Source organism: Salvelinus fontinalis, chromosome 15 (genome assembly GCF_029448725.1).
Source record: "Salvelinus fontinalis isolate EN_2023a chromosome 15, ASM2944872v1, whole genome shotgun sequence".
Lineage (NCBI taxonomy): Eukaryota > Metazoa > Chordata > Actinopteri > Salmoniformes > Salmonidae > Salvelinus > Salvelinus fontinalis.
In genome coordinates, this window is record NC_074679.1 from 38,441,214 (window position 1) to 38,467,285 (window position 26,072).

The following is a 26,072-nucleotide window of genomic DNA, read 5'->3' on the forward strand; positions in this document are numbered from 1 at the left end:
ATTTTTATCAGGGGCACAAAACTTTGACGTCATCAGGCTGTCAACCTATAGGACGGCCTGCAAGCTAAGATTTGTGCAGAAGAGATGCAACCGTAAGTACCCCCTGCCTGGCTCGTTTTGTTTCCTCTACTGAAAATGACATGCAAGTGTCCTCTTACTCGCTTAACTTTTCAAACTGTTCACATTGCACCGTGTTACATGTGTCTGTTTCGAATATGGTGCACTTGAATATAATTCATCGATGTTGAAGAAATCTATTCTTTTCTAAACTTCTTTCCCTCCCCTCCTGCTATCCCCCCCCTATCCCAGTTCACTTGGTGGATGTGTGGAACATGATCGAGGCGTTCCGTGATAGCGGTCTGAACACGCTGGACCACAACGCAGAGATCAACGTGTCTCGACTGGAGACTATCCTGTCCTCGATCTATTACCAGCTCAATAAGCGTCTTCCCACCACACACCAGATCAACGTAGAGCAGTCCATTGGCCTGCTGCTCAACTTCATGGTGGCCACATACGACAGGTGCAGTAAATTAGACACAGGATATACAGTACATTAGATATAGAATATTAGATACATACATTTGCTTTGAACTGCTGTCTGAAAAGTGCTATACAATGACACATTCTGTACATATAGTGCATGGATATGTCTATGGTGCAACACCTTATTTACAGAACAAGATATAATTTCTTATTATTGTTATGATATTGGGGGGGGGGTCATTTATTGTTAGCACACAGTTAGGCAACACACTCTACCAGGATAAACTTCCACACTGCACTTCCACACTAAGGTCCCACAGTTGACAGCGCATGTTAGAGCAAAAACCAAGCCATGATGTCGAAGGAATTGTCCTTAGAGCTCCGACACAGGATTGTGTTGAGGCACAGATCTGGGGAAGGGTATGAAAAAATGTATGCAGCATTGAAGGTCCCCAAGAACAGTGGCCTCCATTATTCTTAAATGGAAGAATTTTGGAACCACCGAGACTCTTTCTAGATCTTGCCGCTCAGCAAAACTGAGCAATCGGGGGAGAAGGGCCTTGGTCAGGGAGGTGACCAAGAACCTGATGGTCACTCTGACAGAGCTCCAGAGATCCTCTGTGGAGATGGGAGAACCTTCCAGAAGGACAACCATCTCTGCAAAACTCCACCAATCAGGCCTTTGTGGTAAAGTGGCCAGACGGAAGCCACTCCTCAATAAAAGGCACATGACAGCCCGCTTGGAGTTTGCCAAAAGGCACCTAAAGGACTCTCAGACCATGAGAAACAAGATTCTCTGATCTGATGAAACCAATATTAAACTTTTTGGCCTGATTGCCAAGTGTCACATCTGGAGGAAACCAGGCACCATCCCTATGGTGAAGCATGGTGTTGGCAGCATCATGCTGTGGGGATGTTTTTCAGCGGCAGGGACTGGGAGACATGTCAGGATTGAGGGAAAGATAAACATAGCAAAGTACAGAGAGATGCTTGATGAAAATCTGCTCTAGAGCACTCAGGACCTCAGACTGGGGCTAAGGTTAACCTCCCAACAGGACAATGACTCTAAGCACACAGCCAAGATAACGCAGGAGTGGCTTCAGGACAAGTCTCTGAATGTCCTTGAGTTTCCCAGCCAGAGCCCAGACTTGAACCCGATCGAATATCTCATGAGAGACCTGAAAAAAGCTGGTCAGCGATGCTCCCCTTCCAACCTGACAGAGCTTGAGAGGATCTGCAGAGAAGAATGGGAGAAACTCCACAAATACAGGTGTTCCAAGCTTCTAGCGTCATACCCAAAAAGACTCGAGGTTGTAATCGCTGCCAAAGGTGCTTCAGCAAAGTACTGAGTAAAGGGTCTGAATACTTATGTAAATTTGATATTTCATTTTTTTTTTTTTTTATACATTTGCAAAAAAATTCTAACAAACCATTTTTGCTTAGTCATAATGGGGTATTGTGTGTAGATTGATTTAATCAATTTTAGAATAAGGCTGTAATGTATTAAAATGTGGAAAAAGTCAAGGGGTCTGAATACTTTCCGAATGCACTGTAATTGTATTGGGCACATGCTTCGTAAACAACAGGTGTGGACTAACAGTGAAATGCTTACTTATGGGCCCTTCCCAACAATACAGAGCGCAACAAAATAGAAAAGTAAAAAATGTAATAATAGATACACAATGAGTAACAATAACTTGGTTATATACAAGGGGTACCGGTACAGAGCCAACGTGCAGGGGTACGTGGTAATTGAGGTAGATATGTCCATATAACTATGAATAAAGTGACAGATAATAAACATTAGCAGCAGCGTATGTGATGAGTCAAAAAAGTTTGTGCAAAAAGGGTCAATGCAGATAATCCGGGTAGCTATTTGGTTAACTATTTAACTAACTATATAGTAGTCTTAATGCTTAGGGGTAGAAGCTGTTTAGGGTCCTGTTGGTTCCAGACTTTGTACATTGGTACTGCTTGCTGTGCGGTAGCAGAGAGAACAGTCTGTGACTTGGATGGCTGGAGTCTTTGACAATTTTTAGGTCCTGGTATAAACATCCTGGGTGGCAGGGAGCTTGGTTCCAGTGATGTACTGGGCCTTATGCACTACCCTCTGTAGCACCTTGCGGGTGGATGCCAAGCAGTTGCCATACCAAGCGGATGATACATCCTGTCATTGTGCAGTTGTAGAACTTTTTGAGGATTTGAGGGTCCATGCCAAATCTTTTCAGCCTCCTGAAGGGAAAGAGGCGTGGCCGTGCCCTCTTCACGACCGTGTTGGTGGGATTGGACCACTACAGATTCTTAGTGATGTGGACAACAAACTTTCAACTCTGGACCCTGCTCCACTACTGCTCCGTCGATGTGAATGGGGGGGTGTGCTCGGCCCTTCCATTTCCTGTAGTCCACGATCAGCTCCTTTGTCTTGCTGACTTTGAGGGAGAGGTTATTGTCCTGGCACCACACTGCCAGGTCTCTGACCTCCTCCCTATAGGCTGTTTACAGGCAGTTTATTTACCTGCCTCCGTAGTGTTATGAGGAGTTTGTTCTCAATGTTCATAAACTGAACTTCAATTAAAATACTCTGTCTGTTACTAAGAATTTGTAAGGTTCTTATTAAAATGAAACAGACAGAGGCCAGTCTACCATAATCAGCATGTTTATTTACGAGAGCTCTGCCCATCCTTACATGTACATTGGTTTATATACCTCTCATTTTGTCATAACTGTCCCTCCTTCTCTAAGACAAGGACAATATAGTTCACAAGTCTTCTCCTTCTCATACATTGTCTGCCACCTGTTATACGATCTATTACAAGCCCAAGGTCTCTCCCCTCCCTGGGTGGGGACAGAATGTCCTGAAAGGAACACAGTAGTACAGCTTGTCTGTCGATAGCTCCTCTTATCATTTGTTTCACACTTGCACCCTGCTTACATACTAAAAAGGAACAACAAGTCTTTGTTCTAGTTCTGACTAAAACTACACACATCAGATTTATAGATTTATGATTCTAATAAATTTCATACAATCATACAGTGACGGGGTAAAATTCTGTTAGTTATAGTTAAACGTTAAATGTATACATCATTTAGTCATTATTCATAAAAATCATAACACGTAGTTTAATCAGTGTGCCCACACGTCGGTCTCTATATATCGCCATCTTTTTCTCTTCCCAGTGTTGGGGATTAGGGCTTGTTCCGGGGTGATCAGTACTGTATGTCCTGCGGAACCAACTCATTTAAGTAGACATCTTCATCTAAATCGAGGTTAAAGATCGGTGTTCTGAGGTCAAGAAGCTCTTTTTGATCATAGGAAACGATGGTTGGAAACATTATGAATCAAAAAGTTACGATCTCCGAAAAAAGAAAAAAAAACGCACGAAAATAGCAGAACTGGTCAGGAGCCCATAAAACGACCGCTATACATTCCAGGGCTAATCTGTATGCTGAACTCTCTTCAAAGCTCTCCCCTCGAAATTATGATTTTGGTCCTTCAGACAACATGGTCCAGGTCAAGATGGATTCAGAAGTGCCAATTATTTGTGCTCCATTGTGGCCAGCAAGCTAAAGCAGATCATGGAAAAAGAGGAATTTGCTTTGGGAAATAAACTTCACCTTTATCAGAATGATAACAATGTGTCTTTCAATACATTTGTTACATATTTTCGTAAATGTATGCTTTTGTGTGTGTGTGTGTTTAGTGAAGGCCACGGGAAACTGACCGTTTTCTCGATGAAGTGCATGTTGGCAACGATGTGTGGAGGGAAAATAGTGGACAAACTACGTTGTAAGTATATCTCCTTGAACTTTGCTGAAGGGCGTAAGTTACAGTTAATGTAACTAAATGGAAAGTTAATTCTGTTTTGCAGTAGTCACACTTTTAATTTCCTGGTTTAGTTTACAGCAGGGTTTCCCAAAGTCGGTCCTGGGGCCCCCAATTAAATCTTGACGATGAGTTGGTTATTTGAATCAGCTTGGCCCCCAGGACCAAGTTTAGGAAACCCTGATCTACATTTGCTTTTTGACCATGTCTGCGGTTGCATAAAGGATACACACGGGGGCGTTGTTGAGTCAATTACAGCACAAACATTGTTGTCATAGTATTCGATGGAAGTGTCAAGAAGAATTATCTCCCATACCTCATATTCAATAAATTATAGAAATGGCAAATACAGTGCTTAGTGAAAGTCTACGCACCGCTTTCAGTCTTCAAATTTTGCTGCCTTAAAATAACATAAAAAAATTATTACATTCCATTTGTTTTACTTCAGATCTACACGACCTACTACAGATTTTCAAAGTGAAAGAAAGTTCTAGAACATTTTCCAAATATATATTTTTTAAAACAAGGATCTCTTGATTGCATATGTCTTCACACCACAGGGTTAATACTTGGTGGAAACACCTTTGGCAGCCATTACAGCTGTAAAACATTTTGAATAAGATTCTACCGCTTTTGACCAACTCTAAGGGCAACCAACATATACAAGTTATGATGAACTTCACAGGTTGGTGTAAGTGCAAGGTGATGAGCTTGATGCTCCATTCCAATAAATATTGAGAGTCGTATTCTGGTGACATGATCATCAATGCTTGGCTGCCATTTGACAAATAAAAAGAATCTTGCTCTTTTGTCCATAATAATCTCATCATGTAGGCTGTATCCGCGAGATGTTGGCTAGAGCGCACGTGCCAATACCAGGGTGGGCACATACTCGCTATATATAACAAAAACAATTTGTGAGAAAATCATCAATAGAGTTGAAAATGCGATGGAAACTCATTTGACTTGTATTTTTTATCCGGTACACCGCAAAATGTATTTTTATGTGCACTACATAATCACCCACAGCCTTTTACCCGCAACAAGTCAATTGATGGAAACACATCTCTGGTGGGGGAAAAGCGCATGCTGGTTTTATGCGGATTTTAGCATATTCGCATGAAAATCTGTCGCCAGTTGGATGGTAACATTGCTAGTGTCTCGCTGAACAATAAAACTCTATCCCAGGGTTAGGTTTTCAAAAGAAGGATACGGGTATTCCTTTAACTTTTTACATTGGGCTCGGTCTTTTCATATTTCTTTTGATCCTGACAAACTCCCCAGTCCCTGCTGATGTCAAGCATACCCATAACATGATGTTACCACCACAATACTTGAAGAGGGTAGTTTCTCGCCGGCAGGGATGGGGAAGTTAGTTAGGATCAAAGTAAATATGAAGGGAACAAAGCCCAGGAAACAAATGAGAGGATATCCGCCTCAGTCTTCTGAAAACCCTGGGATAGAGTTGTATTTTCCCGCAGTATAATTGAACACATTTTAATGACAAAGACACACCAGATTAGCTTTCCAAGAGGTATCCAGTTTTCCTGAATGGTGCATTCTCCGTCCTGACTTAAATCTGCTTAAAACATAATTTGACAATGATGACAACATTTGAATATTGCTGTCCAGCAACGATTCCCAACCAGACTGACTGAGCTTGAGCAATTTTGACAAAAACAATGGATACATGTTGCCTGGGGCGCAACTTTCACTGGGGATGGGGAACATGCCACCCCCCCCCCCCCCCCCCCCCCCCCCACACACATTCTGAAATTGCATTTTTTTGTCTCCCCCAGTTTTATCATTGGAATGTGATACAAAATGAGGCAACAGTGTGCTTTGGGACCATGCAGACACCTCCGAGCGGTCGGGTAGGCTGTTTGGAGTGTTTAATAAAAATTATAATAATTATGTCCCCCCCACTTCTAAAACCGAAGTTGCACCCCTGTATGTTGCCCTAAGAGCGCATGGTTGGTAGAATCTTATTCAAAATTATTCACAGATGTAATTGCTGCCAAAGGGGCTTCCACCAAGTATTAACTTTGGGGTGTGAAGACATACACAATCAATACATCCTCATTTTATATTTCTTAGTAAATTGGAACATTTTGTGAAATCGAATGTAATCCCTTTTTACATTTTAAGGCAGCAGAATGTGAAGACTATGCAAGGAGTGTGTAGACTTTCACTAGCGACTTTATATTGCGCTGATGTACTCACCACCACACTTGGTTCTCTCTTAGATATATTCTCCCAGATCTCTGACTCTAATGGTGTGATGGCCTTTGCTAAGTTTGACCAGTTTCTGAGGGAGGTTCTAAAGCTGCCCACAGCTGTGTTTGAGGGCCCGTCGTTTGGATACACAGAACACTCCGTACGGACATGCTTCCCTCAACAGGTAGGTTGGACTGGCCAAGAGGGGATTTCTCACACAAATTATATACAAAGTGCACTGCTCACACATAATAAACTAGAGAGAGAGTTGGCGAGAGAGAGAGAGTTGGCGAGAGAGAGAGGGTTGGAGGGAGAGAGAGAGAGAGGGTTGGAGGGAGAGAGAGAGAGAGAGAGTTGGAGGGTGAGAGTGAGAGAGAGTTGGAGGGTGAGAGTGAGAGAGAGTTGGACGGAGAGAGTGAGAGAGTTGGACGGAGAGAGTGAGAGAGTTGGACGGAGAGAGTGAGAGAGTTGGACGGAGAGAGTGAGAGAGTTGGACGGAGAGAGTGAGAGTGTTGGACGGAGAGAGTGAGAGAGTTTTGGGGAGAGAGAGAGTTGGATAGAGACATTAACAAAGGATGTACAGTTGAAGTCGGAAGTTTACATACACTTAGGTTGGAGTCATTAAAACTCGTTTTTCAACCGCTCCACAAATTTCTTGTTAACAAACTATAGTTTTGGCAAGTCGGTTAGGACATCTACTTTGTGCATGACACAAGTAATTTTTCCACCAATTGTTTACACAGATTATTTCACTTATAATTCGCTGTATCACAATTCCAGTGGGTCAGAAGTTTACATACACTAAGTTGACTGTGCCTTTAAACAGCTTGGAAAATTCCAGAAAATTATGTCATGGCTTTAGAAGCTTCTGATAGGCTAATTGACATCATTTGAGTCAATTGGAGGTGTACCTGTGGATGTATTTCAAGGCCTACCTTCAAACCCATTGCCTCTTTGCTTGACATCATGGGAAAATCAAAAGAAGTCAGCCAAGACCTCAGAAAAACAATTGTAGACCTCCACAAGTCTGGTTCATCCTTGGAAACAATTTCCACTCTGCAAGGAAGAAGCCAGTGCTCCAAAACCACCATAAAATAGCCAGACTACGGTTTGCAACTGCACATGGGGACAAAGACCTTTTTGGAGAAATGTCCTCTGGTCTGATGAAACAAAAATAGAACTGTTTGGCCATAATGCCCATCGTTATGTTTGGAGGAATTAGGGGGAGGCTTGCAAGCCGAAGAACACCAACCCAACCGTGAGGCACGGGGGTGGCAGCATCATGTTGTGGGGGTGCTTTGCTGCAGGAGAAACTGGTGCACTTCACAAAATAGATGGCATCATGAGGCAAGAAAATGATGTGGATATATTGAAGCAACATCTCAAGACATCAGTCAGGAAGTTAAAGCTTGGTCGCAAATGGGTCTTCCAAATGGACAATGACCCCAAGCATACTTCCAAAGTTGTGGCAAAATGGCTTAAGGACAACAAAGTCAAGGTATTGGAGTGGCCATCACAAAGCCCTGACCTCAATCCTATAGAACATTTGTGGGCAGAACTGAAAAAGCCTGTGCGAGCAAGGAGGGCTACAAACCTGACTCAGTTACACCAGCTCTGTCAGGAGGAATGGGCCAAAATTCACCCAACATATTGTGGGAAGCTTGTGGAAGGCAACCCGAAATGTTTGACCCAAGTTAAACAATTTAAAGGCAATGTTACCAAATACTAATTGAGTGTATGTAAACTTCTGACCCACTGGGAATGTGATGAAAGAAATAAAAGCTGAAATAAATCATTCTCTCTACTATTATTCTGACATTTCACATTGTTAAAATAAAGTGGTGATCCTAACTGTCCTAAGACAGGGAATTTTTCTAGGATTAAATGTCAGGAATTGTGAAAAACTGAGTTTAAATGTATTTGGCTAAGGTGTATGTAAACTTCTGACTTCAACTGTACGTACCAGGGAACACAGTGATGGCGCCGACAGAGATGGTCATCTCGCTTCGAGTCTGTAGGAAACTAGGTAGTATTTAGTTTTTTTATGTATTATTTCTTACATTGTTATTTCTTACATTATTACATACAGCCGGGAAGAACTATTGGATATAAGAGTGGAAACATGGCTCTCTTGGGATATGTTGTCGGAATCAGTTCAGCCACCGGGCTTCTCCATGCATCGCACCGACAGAGATAAACACCTCTCTGGGAAAAGGAAGGGCAGGGGTGTATGCTTTATGATTAACAACTCATGGTGTAATCATAAGAACATACAGGAACTCGAGTCCTTCTGCTCACCCAATCTGTAATTCCTTACAATCAAGTGCCGGTAATTTTACCTACCAAGAGAATTCTCGTCAGTTATCGTCACAGCTGTGTACATTCCCCCTCAAGCAGACACCAAGACGGCCGTCAAGGAACTTCACTGGACTATATGCAAACTGGAAACCTATATCCTGAGGCTGCATTTATTGTAGCTAGGGATTTTAACAAAGCAAATTTGAGAACAGGTCTACCTAAATTCTACCAGCATATTGATTGCGCTACACGCATGCGCAATACCCTCGACCACTGCTACTCTAACTTCTGCGATGCATACAAAGCCCTCCCCCACCCTCCCTTCAGCAAATCCGACCACGATGCCATCTTGCTCCTTCCGTCTTATAGGCAAAAACTCAAACCGGATGTACCAGTGACGAGAACCATTCAATGCTGGTCCGACCAATCGGAAGCCACGCTTCAAGATTGTTTTGCTCACGCGAACTGGAATATGTTCCGGTCAGCCTCCGAGAACAACATCAACCTATATGCTGATTCGGTGAGTGCATTTATAAAGAAGTGCATTGGAGATGTTGTACCCACTATGACTATGAAAACCTATCCTAACCAGAAACCGTGGCTGGATGGCGGCTTTCGCGCAAAACTGAAAGCGCGATCCACCGCATTTAACCATGGAAAGAGGTCTGGGAATATGTCTGAATATAAACAGTGTAGCTATTCCCTCCTCAAGGCAATCTAACAAGCAAAATGCCAGTACAGGGACAAGGTGGAGTCGCAATTCAACGGCTCAGACACGAGATGTATGTGGCACGGTCTACAGGAAATCACGGACTACAAAAAGAAAACCAGCCACGTCACGCTTCCAGACAAACTAAACACCTTCTTTGCCCACTTTGAGGATAATACAGTGCCACACCGTCGTGGCCCGCTAACAAGGACTGCACCCCCCCTTTCCTTCTCCGTGGCTGACGTGAGTCAAATATTTAAACGTGTTAACCCTCGCAAGGCTGCTGACCCAGACGGCATCCCTAGCCGTGTCCTCAAAGCTTGTGCAGACCAGCTGGCTGGTGTGTTTACAGACATATTCAATCGCTCCCTATCCCAGTCTGTTGTCCCCACATGCTTCAAGATGGCTACCATTGTTCCTGTACCCAAGAAGGCAAATATAACCGAACTAAATGCCTACCGCCCCGTAGCACTCACTTCTGTCATCAAGTGCTTTGAGAGACTAGTCAAGGATCATATCACCTCCACCTTACCAGCCACCCTAGACCCACTTCAGTTTGCATTCCGCACCAACAGGTCCACAGACGACGCAATCACCATCACACTGCACACTGCCCCATCCCATCTGGACAAGAGGAAACCATGTAAGAATGCTCTTCATTGACCACAGCTCATCATTCAACAGCATAGTACCCTCCAAGCTCATCATCAAGCTGGAGGTCCTGGGTCTCAACCCCGCTCTGTGCAATTGGGTCCTGGACTTTCTGACGGGCCTCCCACAGGTGGCGAAGGTAGGAAACAACATCTCCACTTTGCTGACCCTCAACACTGGGGCCTCACAAGGGTGTGTGGTGAAGAAGGCACAACAGCGCCTCATCAACCTCAGGAGGCTGAAGAAATTTGGCTTGTTACCTACAACCCTGACAAACTTCTACTGATGCACAATCGAGAGCATCCTCTCGGGCTGTTTCACAGCCTGGTACGTCAACTGCACCGCCCTCAACCGCAAGGCTCTCCAGAGGGTGGTGCGGTCTGCACAAGGCATCACCGGGGGCAAACTACCTGCCCTCCATGACACCTACAGCACCCAATGTCACAGGAAGGACAAAAAGATCAAGGACATCAACCACCCGAGCCACTGCCTGTTCACACCGCTACCATCCAGAAGGCAAGGTCAGTACAGGTGCATCACAGCTGGGACCGAGAGACTGAAAAACAGCTTCTATCTCAAGGCCATCAGACTGCTAAACAGCAATCCCTAACTCAGAGAAGCTGCCGCCTACATTGAGACCCAAATCCCTGGCCACTTTAATAAATGGATCACTTGTCACTTTAAACAATGCCACTTTACATAATGTCACTTTAATAATGTTTGCATATCTTACATTGCTCATATGTATGTACTGTACTTTTACCATCTATTGCACTTGCCTATGCGTCTCGGGCATCTCTCATCCATATATTTATATGTACATATTCTTATTCACCCCTTTTTAGATTTGTGTGTATTAGGTAGTTCGTTTTTGGGGAATTGTTAGAATACTTGTTAAATATTACTGCACTGTCGGAACTAGAAGCACAAGCATTTCGCTACACTCTGCTAACCATGTGTAAGTGATCAATACAATTTGATTTGATTTGATTTGGTGGTCCAGGTTAGCCCAAGTGTGATTGACAGCCTGGTTGGGTGCTAGAACCTTGTAAATATAGTCCACAGACCATAGAAAAAAATGTATGGACAGCATTACAAAAGGTTATCCTCAATAAGCAGGGAAAGCTAATCTATTATTGAAGATGACCTTTTGCAGTGCTGTCCATTTCATTCACTATGTTCCGCATCCTAAATGGCACCCTATTCCCTATACAGTGCACTATTTTTGACCAGAGCCCAATGGGCCCTGGTCAAAAGCAGTGTACTACACAGGGAATGGACTCCCATTTGGGACGTACTGTACCCATGGAGTCGATGCCAGCAGAATTACTACTTGCGTTCTGTCTGACAAGGTTTTGCTTCTCTGCTGTCTGTCAATGAACCTTATCCACATATGTTGTTTTCCAGATCTTGCTGAGAGTTATTTGAATTGTCCCACTCTGTGCATCTTTATAAATGAATGCATTGGGGTGTGCTATCACTGTATAACTGAATACATTGGGGTGTGCTATCTCTGTATAACTGAATGCATTGGGGTGTGCTATCTCTGTATAACTGAATGCATTGGGGTGTGCTATCTCTGTATAACTGAATGCATTGGGGTGTGCTATCTCTGTATAACTGAATGCATTGGGGTGTGCTATCTCTGTATAACTGAATGCATTGGGGTGTGCTATCTCTGTATAACTGAATGCATCGGGGTGTGTTTGTATCTAGAAGAAGATCTTGCTGAACACGTTTTTGGACATTTTGATGGCAGATCCTCCCCCTCAGTGCCTCGTGTGGCTACCTCTCATGCACCGGCTCGCTAATGTTGAAAATGGTAATGTTACCCTGTTATTACTTTTCTTCTTGGCTCTATTTTCACTGTGAATTTGCCAACAAACACCAGTAATAGCATTTCCATTGACAAATGTGGTAACACTTTTACCTGTGGGTTTAATGCTGTTATAAGCATATGTGTGCTTTTATAATGCCTTATAATACATCTTAGAATATGTTATGTCTCCCTGTATCAACATTTCAACTGACATTAGTGACCTTTGAACCATTCCTCTGTGGTTTCCTTCTAGTCTTCCATCCTGTGGAATGTTCCTATTGCCGGAGTGAAAGTATGATGGGGTTCCGTTACCGGTGCCAACAGTGCCATGGCTACCAACTCTGTCAGAGCTGCTTCTGGCGTGGCCATGCCAACGGTCCCCATAGCAACCAGCATCAAATGAAGGAGCACTCCTCTTGGGTAGGCATGGCAACCACAAAGGCTCTATCGCTCTTGGTTTTTAAAATCCCTCCTCTCCTCGTCTCCTCCCCTTCATCTGCACTGATTGGAAAAAGACTTGACAGTAGGGCTGTGACGATACCAGTATCACACAATTTTTTCCCATGACAAAAATGAAAACATGAAGCAGGCAAAACTATTTGGTGCTTTAAAAACCTGCTGTATGTAAAATATTGTGTACTATAGCGTAGAAAATAAATAAAGGTGTCTCTGGATGACAACATAATGATAAAGAAGTTAAATCCGCTTTGTGTTTTGTTTCTTTGCCACGATACTAACAGGTATCGTGTTACTGTTATAGTCCTGGCCCTACTTGACAGTTGAAAATAGTATGGTCGAAGCACATCATTAGGCTGACTTTCAGCTGGTCAGGTCTTTCAGATCCCACATCAGATCCCATAAATATTCTGAAAGGGATATTATGAGTTTTTACTAATTTCAGCTAATTAAATTGAATTTCTAATGCTATGCCACCATGTTCCCAATTCTCAATCAGTGTGATTTTAATTCAAGCTCGGGAAAGGATTTGCACTGGTTCCAAATCCAATACTGAACTAAGGATGGTGATGATTGTTTTATTTTTAGGGCATCATGACCAGAATTATATGGCTGAGCATATTTGGATGTAGAAAAGGGTCTGGGCAAAAAGAAATCTATGACAAAGCAAAGACAACTATGTATTTAGTCCCATTTTGTATGAACCAATCTTGTCATTCTTCAAATAAAATGTTATTGGTCCCATACACTTATTTAGCAGATGTTATTGTGGGTGTAGCGAAATGCTTGTGTTCCTAGCTCCAACAGTGCAGTACTATCTAACAATTCACAACAATAGACACAAATCTCAAAATAAAATAATGGAATTAAGAAATATATACAGTACCAGTCAAAAGTTTGTACACACCTACTCATTCCAGGTTTGTTCTTTATTTTGACTATTTTCTACATTGTAGAATAATAGTAAAGACATCAAACTATGAAATAACACAGTAGTAACCAAAAAACTATTAAACAAATCAAAATCTATGTTATATTTGAGATTCTTCAAAGTAGCCACCCTTTACCTTGATGAAAGCTTTGCACACTCTTGGCATTCTCTCAACCAGCTTCATGAGGTAGTTACCTGGAATGCATTTAATTTAATAGGTGTGCCTTGTTAAAAGTTCATTTGTGGAATTTCTTTCCTTCTTAATGTGTTTGAGCCAATCAGTTATGTTGTGACAAGGTAGGGGTGTAGGGGTGGTCATTACATACAGCCAGAAATAACTTTTGGATATCAGAGTGGCGGTAACCAGCATTCCAACCAGAAATACAACTTTCCCAAATTGGATCCTTTGTTCTTACCCCCAAAGGCAATTGAACATATCCTAGAGGCTGCTTCAAGACGCCACTGGCAAAGAACAGGTATTCGGAGTGGACTTCTAGTCCGACTCAGGAGGTGTGCACACCATCCACCGCTTCCGAGTGTATTACTGACTAATGTTCAGTCCCTGGACAATAAAGAACACAAGCTCAGGGCGAGGATCTCCTTCCAGAGAGACATCAGGGACTGTAACATACTCTGTTTCACGGAATCATTGCTCTCTAAGGATATACTGCTCCTGTCCATACAGCCTGCTGGGTTCTCAGTACATCGCGTAGACAGGAATAAAGAACTCTCCGGGAAGAAAGGCGGAGGTGTATGTTTCATGATTAACGACTCATGGTGTTATTGTGATAACGTACAGGAACTCAAGTCCTGTTCACCCTACCTAGAATACCTCACAATCAAATGCTGACCTTATTACCTCTCGAGAATTCTCATCGGTCCCAGCCGTGTATATTCCCTCTTAAGCCGAAACCACGGTGGCCCTTCTTTGTGCGCTACTTCAACATAACTGGATATTTTAGAGAATTTTAAGGTCAATTACAAATACATCTCTTTACACTACTTCTATAAGTAATTCTCACATTATAACAGACAGTTTTTGGGGTCAATTCCATTTCACTTCAAACAATTCGATAAGCAAACTGGAATTTCAGTTAGAGTGAATGTAATGTCCACCATCTTGTTTCCGCCTCTCTCACAGAAGTCTCCGGCTAAAAAGCTGAGCCACGCCATCAGTAAGTCTCTGGGCTGTGTCCCCATTGGAGAGCCACCTCACCCAATGTTCCCTGAGCAGTCGGAGAAACCGCAGGACACCATGGCCCACACTGTGTAAGTATTCTGGATACTTCTACCGCCGCTGGACACAGATTATGCCTAGTCCTAGACTAAAGAGCATGTTGAATGGAGATTCTCCATTCAAAGTCTAGGCCTAATCTGTGTCCATGAAACCGACCCCGTATGTCTATCTTCACCAAAGATACTCCCATCTGTCTTTGTCCTTTTCCCTTTAAGTTCTGCACTGTCAGTTGTCCAAATTCCTTATGATGCAACCATTGGCTCTCTGTCAATTGACGGTAGCCTGGTGACGCGACCCACGTGACTCGCAGCGTAGAGAGGGCGGACTTCGAAAGTTAGGTGTTCGCCAGCCTAAATTGATGGTGCATTGTCAATCGTTTCTCACTGAAATGGAAGGATCGCGATTACTTGGTTATACAGTACATGTGAGAAAGCTGATGTGTTGGTTGAGGTTGGTTTTACTGAGAGGAGGGTGCTTTCATAGAAATAGAATGATCTATTATATTCTATTATAGTCTAAGTCATTCTATTATAGTCCAAGTAATTATATTATATTCTAAGTAATTATATTATATTCTAAGTAATTATATTATATTCTAATAAATTGTAGGTTCTTTGAACAGCGTCTTGGTCACCATCGGTCTGCTGTGTGTTATGTCATGAAGCCGGAGCTTTGGTATATATATAAGACTCTGGCTGGCAGAAACTGTTGTAGATCTTACTGGCTGTCGCATATCTTCAGTCTAATTTACATTTCAGAAAATGTCCTGTTTTTCAGAATTATATGTACTGTGTGTGTGTTCCGTAATCCATTTCACGTTTTTGTTACCAACATACAGTACATTTCATCTGCACTTCCTTGAAATATATTGATTAAAAATAAAATAAATACGGGTTAAAGATTGTTCTGGTTTAGATGTTGTTGGACTTACCGTTTCCTCATGTTGATGTCTTCTCTAGTGTGCTGATTTTACAAGTCCAATAAGCTGCAAATGAGTTTTCTGTCAATTACATCCCTTTTTGTTACTTGGATACCATTGCGCTGCACCGCCATACTGCAGACTACGAGTCAGATTCATCTCTTTCTCTGTCTGGTTTTGTAGTTATTTTAAGACCCGGGCTGAATGTCAGTGAGTACTGACATTCAGAGCCATCAGAGGAAAAAGTAGTAATCAGAAAAATACCAAGAGGAAACACGCTGCGTGTGGAAATATGTGTGCAGTGCATTGTTTCCTGCTTTACTGCCTAAGAAATACTATATCTCCAGACTGAATCACTCCTGGGTCCGCAGCTCAGAGTAGGAGTGCTGATCTGGGATCAGGTCTCCTCTCTAATTCATTATGAGTTAAAAAGCAAAACTGATCCTAGATCAGTACTCCTACTGAGACCCTGTAGGGTTGTTCTGCAGGCCTCCCTCCGACTGCTTAAGGGACATCACAGACTTATTAATGGTCTAAAAAGCTTTAAAAAGGATTTATAGCATAAATGATCATTAACTGCTAAACACCAGAGTGCGTGCGTATATCAGAGATATATGTCTCTCTAGTGTATTCACTGCATTTCACAGAAATTGTGCATTTGATGATGACTTTAGCAGATAGAACGAAGCCACATAGTGAAAATAAACTAATATGGAGTTTTCTTTTGAGATGTTAAGTGATAGGATTCGTTAGTGCAGTATATGCAGCATACAATTGCATTACATGTGTAGAGGAAGGCCCTAAAAATTGTCAGACTCCAGCCACCCTACCGCACGGCAAGCGGTACCGGAGCGCCAAGTCTAGGTCCAAGAGGCTTCTAAACAGCTTCTGCCCCCAAGCCATAAGACTCCTGAACATCTCATCAAATGGCTGCCCAGACCCATTTGCATTGCCCCCCTCCCTCACCCCCCCCCCCCCCCTCCTTTTATGCCACTGCTACTCTCTGTTATTATCTATGCATAGTCACTTTAATAACTCTACCTACATGTACATATTACCTCAATTACCTCGACCAACCGGTGCACCCGCACGTTGACTCTGTACCGGTACCCCCCTGTATATAGTCTCCCTATTATTATTTTACTGCTGCTCTTTAATTACTTATTACTTTTATTTCTTATTCGTATTTTTGAAACGGCATTGTTGATTAAGGGCTTGTAAGTAAGCATTTCACTGTAAGGTATTCGGCGCATGTGACTAATAAACTGTGTCTCGGTAGTAACCAGATTTCATTGATTAGGGTCTTACATCTTAGCTAAAGCCTATGTTTCTTTAGGATACCTCAGTCTGGAGATTGTTGATGGGCAATGTGCATTCTCATTCTTTCTCTCAGAAGCTGTTTCAGGGTTATCGGCACAGTGTATAATAAGGAGGTTATAAGGCAAGGTATTGGAGGTTACTGCTTACTCCTGAAACATGACCTGTTACTGTAGCCTGGTCCCACATCTAGTTGTGCTTTCTTGCATACTCCTATGGTTGTTGTTTGGCATGACAGACAAACAGATCTGGGATCAGGCTACTGTTAGTGTGCCTCTTTGTTGCTGCTGGGGAGTCAAAGTAGAAACTGACGCCGTATGAGGGTTATTCACAGAGCTCCTCCCTCCTGTCTGTCATCTCCCTCCATACCGCCCTTGAATGTTGAAAACAATTTTCTGGGTTCCACCAAACCAAACACAATTTTTATCAGATTGTGGTGACAGCAGGGAATGAGTTGGGCAACGAGTCCAAGAACAGTATTATGGATCATAATGAAGTATGATGAGGGGCTGAAAAGTAATCAAATGTAAAACCTAAGCATTAAATAAAACTCATAAAATAATTTGTCTATCTTTGCCATAGCTGCTCTGACCAGAGGGCACAATGGTCGGTTTGTTTTGCATATGGCTTTTGCTTCTTCATTTTCATATTTCAATTTTAAATCTGAGGCAATTAAATGCTGCTCTTCCTTCCAGCAATATTCCCCGGAACCCTTCTGGAATAAATGTAGGGGAAAATACATCCTCTTCCTCAAAGACCATTTTGAAAGACCTAAGTTGTGTTCCAAGTGGCACTCTACTCCTTATAAAGTGCATTACTTTTGACTAGAGCGCTACCGGCCCGGGTCAAAAGTAGTGCACTACAAAGGGGATAGGGTTACATTTAGGACGTAGATATAGTCGTCTGTTTTCTAATGAGGACAAATGTATTCTGAGAGGATGAGGGTTCGTTAAAATGTCCTGAATTTGTATTAGGAGGACTGAACCGAGATGAAACAGTGTAATTAGGATGATGGCGTTTAAATTGAACTCTGGCTGCAACGCTAAGACATCGGCAGATATAATGGGTGGGTTTGAAGCATAAAGGATTCACATGTGATTGAAGTGTAGGCTAATGTCAATGTACAGGATTTAAACCCATTGAGGTAATGAGAACCTTGTGTGACAGACAGTGGATATGATATACTTGGTGTGGCCTGAGCTCCTCAGCAGTCTATAAGCAAGCTGTGAGTTTAGCATCCCCTGACTGGCAGTGAGTTTCCAGTGGATTTATACACTACATGAAGGGCAGCAGAGTTATGGTTTTGTGATGGACTATGTGTCACTGTTGATCTGTACATTTTGAACTGATTTAGGCAACCATGTTTTTAGCACCTGGCAATTTGACTCCCTCAATAATATATCATGATGGATTGGAAATTATTTTCCTACTGTAGCTACTGGCTTTCTGTGGCTTTACGCTACACAGTACTACTCAATTCCTCATTTTATGATTGGGTCCCCCCCGCCACCAATTATGCTATTAGTTTGGCCCGGTCCTCAGAGGCCTTGGTTTGTGAAGGGTAATAAAAAGTTGTGCAAGACTTGTAAGAAGAATAGAGCAATAGTTCCTCTCGTTCTCTCTCTCTCCTTTCTCTTCTTAACAAACCCTTCGTTCTGAGAGCTAACTTGTAACAACTACAGAAGTACAGTCACATATAACATGGTAAATCCACAAGCACGAATAAGAATAATATAGAAAAGGATATTTTTCAAATGGAGAAAGTTTCTATTGCAAAGTGAAGACATGCGCATCTCGTGGGCGAGTAGTATTTCTCAAAACGAGTGATAATTGGTAACGGTTATATTGGGCTCAATTTTGTGAGTTCAAAGACAACTTTGGTGTTATTATAAACTTTGAAACTGTTTTTAGTAGGCTACAGAATTAGACAAGGGCTGTTTCTCTGAACCTCAGGCAGTAGGCTCAAGCAAGCCTGTTTCTCTCCCCAGTCAGGGGCAGCCTGCCTGTCTCACAGACGGATCAGCAGCAGCAACCTATCCTCCTTACTTATGTTTAGAAAACAAATTTGTTTCATGGGGGGGGGGGGGGGGGGATATGATGTTCCCCCATGTTGAAAGAGGGCCATAACAGAAAAGGTTTGGGAAGCAGTGATCTAGCTAATGATTAGCACAAATACAGATGAACAACCCCATGTTTCAACCTATTTATTTATAGCCGATATGCTGCATCATTTGGGCTCCAGGTGATAATGTTTATTGATAAATAACACACCAGCCTGATAATATGGACCAATATTTTGTTAGGCTCATTTTTGGAGGGAAAAATCTTATTTTAATAGTCACCATTTTATTTTCATTAATTTTGGAGTAGAAAAAACACATAACACATGCTTTTCTGAACGACCAGTTATAAAATGGGGAGGGGTTATGGGTTCAAAATGCACCGCTGCCCTTCGAACACATCACTAATTGCTTCAAGCCACACCCCGTCACACCTACCAAACAGAGAAAACGTAGGTTACCTCAAAGTCTGTTCAAGAACTTTGAAGGATGTTTTGGTGGAAACGTGTCGTTCAGTACACCCCGTTATGCAACGTAGCAAATGTTCATTTGACGCGAACGCATTCCAGAACTGACTTTCTCATAGTTGTTCTATAAAAAGAACCAAGCGTGGTTACTTTCTCAACGGATAAAGTTAAACAACGGTTTGGTTGTTGGTATTTCAGTTGTGGTTGAGATTTATTTGCCCAAATTATTAGGAAAGTTTGTAATCAATCAAACAAATGTATTTATGAAGCCCTTTTTACATCAGCAGATGTCACAAAGTGCTGTACAGAAACCCAGCCTAAAACCCCAAACAGCAAGCAATGCAGATGTAGAAGGGATGTATTTTCTCTTCAAAATTCACCATAAACAACCATTTCACAGCTATTTCTTAAAATAAAATAAGTATCATGGGAGGGCATGCCCCTGGGCCCAACCCCCCCCCCCCCCCCCCCCCCAAGTTGCAACACAAAGTTAAACCCTTGCCTGTACTGTACTGAAATAAGTTTGAAATAGTGACCTGGGGCCGCATTTATACTGAACAAAAATATAAATACAGTTCATAGAAGGAAATCAGTAAATATAAATAAATTCATTACCGTAGTCCCTAATGTATAGATTTCATGACTGGGCAGGGGCGCACCCAATGGGAAGCCAGGCCCAGCCAATCGGAATGAGTTTTTCCCCCACAAAAGGACTTTATTCCAAAGGTCGAGAGCCATGCGTCCTACAAAACACGACCCTGCCAAGCAGTGCCTCAGAACGCTGTGACACTCGGGAGGCCCGTAAACACATTTGTGCACAAAATTTGTCCACATGAAACCTTTCTGGGATCTTTTATTTCAGCTCATGAAACATGGGAACAACACTTTACATATTGAGTTTATATTTTTGTTCAGTATATTTTTACACAAAAATATCTCTGTGTGTCATTTCTGAAAAACTATCCATCCAAATATTAATATTTATAAACTTGGTGCACGCCATACATTTATCGTTTCCTGTTATAAATCAGACCTGTCGTAAAACTGTGCGCGCGTGCACCAGCATTAACTCCGCCTGAAAAACACTCACCATTCACCCTTTTTGGTGACAGTAACGCCCTTATTTGCTGTACACTTTAGAAGTATTGGAATTAGACCAAGACAGTATCTGAAGGAAATGACAATGGCGAACTTGATCAAATGTCTTTGGCGGTGTTGGCAGAATTTTTTATTTTGCAGTGACATTTGCTGTAGCCCATCTGACTGTTTCTGAAAGACAGAAACATTTGCAAATTGTCGTGGACCTGTAAACAGACCGTTTGAATTCAATAATGGTTTCAGCACTGCCCGCTAATTCTGAAATTTAAAACAATTCTAATTACAGTAGGCCTACTTACAGTGGTATCCTATACACTTTAATGCAGATGATCAACTGTCTGTTTACCTGTTAAATTCTACTGAACGTTATAAACCGCGCTCCCTTTCGGGATGCAAAGAGGTGAAATTATAATAGCTAATCTAATAGGCCCAATTCTATAAATGAGAGATGCAGTTGGTAATTTGTTGTATGGCTACTTAGGGAATATGAACTATCATGGCAAAAAAAATGTGAGGAATTTATTCCGCAATGGTTGTGATATATTATGTTTCTAAATGAAATATTGTCTACTCGAGAAATTTGACATTACAGTATTCTGACGTGGCCTGCAAGCGAAAAGGTGAACTGTCTATTCTGCCGTTATACTGCACTTCGGATCAGATCGATTAAATCAATACATTTTGTCACTAATGGCAAATGTTATTATATTTATCTGCCAGTTTTTTTTAATGAAGAAGTGTGTCATGATATATTCCTGCACAAGGCTACTGGGCTACTTTTGCCTTCTTGCAATGGAATACTTCAACCACTAGAAACTGTGCGTACGCGTGGTCTAAAGTTTGCGGGTGACACGCACATTCTCACTTCAAGTTAAGTTTTTACAAATTCCAGCTTTTGCGTGAAGACTGGCGCATGCATGTTTTGGGGCATATTTTGTGTGGGTGCAATGTTGAGAAATGATGCCCCGGGTCATACTCACTGTAACTGTAAATATTTCCACCACCCAACCTTTACTCATCGTTAAAGGAGTGACTGTTGTCTGTAATGTCAGAATGCCTCCTGTTATTTTATTCCTTCACACATCCCCTTAGTCAATACTAATCCTATCACTGCCACTGCAATAGGAAATAGTTCTGTAATTAATTTAGCTGTGAGCGCAATGTGATTTTATGACAAGGATATTGACAGACGGAGAGAATGAGGGAGAGTGCATTAAGTAGTAGATTCATTTTATAGGATGGAGGGAGGGAAAGCTTCAGTCGCAGGGGAAAAACATCCTTATAAACACTCAGAGCATATCAGTCTTCAACCTTTTATGTAAGAGTCTTCTCAACCGCTACTCTTAATAACAGTATTTCTCCAGAAATAGGAGCTATTTTTGTATGCTTTATGCAGAAATGTTTGATTATTTCTGAGAGGATAGTACAGTACTGTATATCAAACACCGCATGTAGAGTCTTTGGTCCCATGTTTCATGAGCTGAAGTAAAAGATCACGTATATTTTCCATATGCACAAAAAAAGCTTATTTCCCTCAAATGTTGTGCACACATTTGTTTACATCCCTGTTAGTGAGCATTTCTTCTTTGCCAAGATAATCCATCCACCTGACAGGTGTGGCATATCAAGAAGCTGATTAAACAGTATAATCATTACACAGGTGCACCTTTTGCTGGGGACAATAAAAGGCCACTCTGAAGTGTGCTGTTTTGTCACACAACCCGACGTCACGGATGTCTCGAGTTTTGAGGGAGCGTGCAATTGGCATGCTGACTGCAGGAAGTCCACCAGAGCTGTTGCCAGAGAATGTAATGTTCATTTCTCTACCAACGTTGTTTTAGAGAATTTGGTGTTTTAGAGAATTTGGTACGTCCAACAGGCCTCACAACTGCAGACCACGTGTATGGCGTCGTGTAGGCGAGCGGTTTGCTGATGTCAATGTTGTGAACAGAGTGGCCCATGGTGGCGGTGGGGGCAGGCAATAAGCCAGACACAATGAACACAATTGCATTTTATCGATGGCAATGGGATTGCACAGAGATACCGAGACGAGATCCTGAGGGTCATTGTCGTGCCATTAATTCGCCCGAAATCACCTCATGTTTCAGCATGATAATGGAAGGGCCCGCCCCATGTCGCAAGGATCTGTACACAATTCCTGGAAGCTGAAAATGTCCCAGTTCTTCCATGGCCTGCACACTCACCAGACATGTCACCCATTGAGCATGTTTGGGATGCTCTGGATCGACGTGTACAACAGCGGGTTCCAATTCACGCCAATATCCTGCAACTTCACACAGCCATTGAGGAGGAGTGGGACAACATTCCACAGGCCACAATCAACAGCCTGGTCAACTCTATGTGAAGGAGATGTGTCGTGCTGCATGAGGCAAATAGTGGAAGGTATTTTTTGGTAGGCATCTGTGACCAGCAGATTCATATCTGTTCTGTATTCCCAGTCATGTGAAATCCATAGATTAGGGCCTAATTTATTTATTTCAGTAGACTGATTTCCTTATATGAACTGTAACTCAGTGAAATCTTTGAAATTGTTACATGTTACGTTTTATATTACATGTTACGTTTTATACATAGTTTCCATGTGTTTGATGCCATTCCATTTACTCTGTTCCAGCCATTATTATGAGCCGTCCTCCCCTCAGCAGCCTCCACTGATATGAAATGCCTGTTATGTATTGGGCCTTGGAGGACTTTGGATTTTTGAAACACCTGAAACAACTTTTTCTTATCCACCCCCCCCTCCATCTTTACTTATGGAAAAACCGCATGAATTACACATTCTGATTTCAATTACAGTAAAATCTCTCTCGCGCGCACACACACACACACACACACACACACACACACACACACACACACACACACACACACACCCACCCACACACACACACACACACACACACACACAGATGCACACACACACACGCAGACTCACACACACACACACACAGACACACACACACACACACACACACAGATGCACACACACACACGCAGACGCACACACACATGCAGACGCACACACACACACACACAGACACACACACACACACAGACACGCAGACACACACACACACACACACACACACACGCACACGCAGACAGGGGCTTTTTGCATCCATTATTTTAGAGGGTGCACAAAGTCCCCTTACGATTAAAACATATTTTCACAAGTGAAAAATCACATGATTTCACATGTGAAATTTCCAAATGTTTTTGCATATGTGAAATCACGTGAAACCATGTGATTTTGGAATACTTCACATATGATCTGGATTTTTACATGTGAAACCATGTCTTGTTGGAACAAGTTTCACATCTGGATTTTCACATCTGTTTTTAGACATTTTTACAAATGAATAGAAGATGAAATGTCTTGAATCTATAAGTACAGTATTCTACTCCTTGGTTATGGCAAGCCTAAATACGTGAAGGAGTAAAAATGTGCTTAACAAATTACTCTGTTAAACGTGATTTTTGAATGACTACCTCGTCTTCGTACCCCACACATACAATTATCTGTAAGGTCCCTCAGTCAAGTAGTGAAGTGCAGTACCTTGGGGTTACTGCGCTTCACATCGATAAAAACTAGAAACTGCATTCACACGCTCTGGCCGCAATGAAGACAGAAGTGAGGCACTATGCTGAAACGTGCGCTGAGCATTTCACGGATGTAGCAAAGGAGTGGAACATTGAAAACAAAGTTACCACACTTTGCACAGACAGTGCATGGAACGTGATTGCAGCTGCGAGACGTCTGCCTCTTGAACACCTGCCCTGCACTGCACACAGTCTCCAAAGGTCCATCACAGTGTCCCTACAGAACAGCGGGTTTGACAATGCCCTAGCCAAATACTGAGAAATGGTTGGGCATTTCAAACACAGCAAGTTGTAAATGGACAAAATAAGGAGTCACTTGCACAAGATGTCACAACGAGATAGAATTGCACTCTGGAAACGCTAAAGCGTGTCCACAGAAACCAACAACCACTGAGAGATGCGCTGTTCCAACAGGAAGCTAACGTCACCATGCCAACCACAGCTGAACTGGAGAAACTGCGGAAGCTGGAGGCACTACTGGAGCGCTGCAGGTAATCGCCTTTATCGCACTACTAGTGTTATAATACGACCGTGTATGTGTGAGAGAGAGATAGAGCCTGTGTGTATAACAAGTCTCTCACAATTGACTGAAGTGATTTTATATGATCTTCCACTGAAGGTGCTTGACTAAACTTCTGGGAGGAGAGAAGTACATTGGTGGGGTTGCCTGCTTTGTCCCATCTCCTTTTGGGTGATGGAGAGCTCCGATGGTGACCCTGCCTACATGGTAAGATTCAAGCTGACATTCACAACAGACCTGCAGGAACGCAAGGAAAACACCAACCTCACATGGCTGAAGATCGGTTTAAGGACCTGAAGTGCCTTCCTAGACCTGAGAGGGGTGAGGTGTGGGCTTTGGTCAGCAACTTGCTGAAGGAAGAGAGGCCTGCACAGCAACCTGGTAAAGCAAACAGAGTCAGAGCCACCAAAGAAAAAAGCTGCCCTCTTGTTGAGTTCGCCTGAGTCTGATGAAGAAGAGGAGTCCATTGAGAAATGTGTGGAGCATTTACAAAGCAGAGTCCAGCATCAACATGGAGGACTGTCCACTACAGTGGTGGTCACAGCATGCAGGGCCACACACCAGGCTGGCCTGCATTGCACGACGGTACCTGGCAACGTCTGCCACGTCAGTACCTTGTGAGAGGTTGTTTTCACTCTCTGGGCATATCGTACAGAAGAAGAGAGCAGCTTTATCATCTGAAAATGTCTACAGGTTTGTTTCTCTTTGTAACTGGCTTCAGTGAAAATAAATAGGAGGAACGACTGAAGTGTATGGTCACAGGTTTATGTTCTGTGGAATTCATGAGATTGTTGGACAGATTTATGCTTTTTGTTCTTTGTATCCATAGAGACAGTTTTCTTATAGCCAAACCTCCAATCAGTCATTTGGAGAAGTATCATTTGGAACGGCTGAAGCTTTAAGAGTGTGTCTAGTTTCATGTTATCACAATGTTGCTTTACATACTGTCACGTGTTATCGGCGCGTAAGATTAAGCCATCCCAAACCGTTGTAAGTAAAGTAATGAAATGGTATGGGGCATTTAAAATAAGTGGTGCGCTGTTCAGCGGAAAAAAATGACCTGATCTGTGATTTGAACTTACAACCTCTGGACTTAAAAGGTCCCACGATATTTTTGCTGCGTCCCAAAGTCTGCAGCTTTCCCTACACATTCATTAGCTATAATACAGCTCTGCAGTTAGCAAAAGAGTACCATCTGCACTGTTATTTTAGTTATCAGTGATTCTGACTGTTCTCTCATCATTGATGACATTTCTTGCAGCAATTTGAGGGTTTTCTGTAGTTGTCTAATGTTGTTGGGGAATGATTTTCTGTTTTAATATTACTCCTGAATCACTATGATACATATAATCGTTTTTCTTGAGTGTATTTTTTAACAAGGCTGAGATTTACTTTGAAGACCAAAGTGTAGCAATACAGGTGAAATCAGTTATTGACACAGAC

General features: G+C 42.3%; 1 protein-coding gene across 16 annotated transcripts in view; it reads left to right on the forward strand.

Annotated features, from left to right (window-relative positions):
- The window catches only part of dtnbb (dystrobrevin, beta b), a 56,069-nt gene that overhangs the window by 9,658 nt on the left and 20,339 nt on the right, over window positions 1-26,072 (forward strand). For 15 of the 16 annotated variants that reach the window (XM_055863690.1, XM_055863694.1, XM_055863685.1 and 12 more), the window contains 7 exons: window positions 12-92; window positions 310-523; window positions 4,188-4,273; window positions 6,556-6,710; window positions 11,901-12,006; window positions 12,257-12,423; window positions 14,532-14,659. In XM_055863690.1, coding sequence (XP_055719665.1) covers window positions 12-92; window positions 310-523; window positions 4,188-4,273; window positions 6,556-6,710; window positions 11,901-12,006; window positions 12,257-12,423; window positions 14,532-14,659 — 937 coding nt within the window. The remainder of the gene's footprint in view (window positions 1-11; window positions 93-309; window positions 524-4,187; window positions 4,274-6,555; window positions 6,711-11,900; window positions 12,007-12,256; window positions 12,424-14,531; window positions 14,660-26,072) is intronic. The other variant, XM_055863688.1, reaches the window with a different exon arrangement.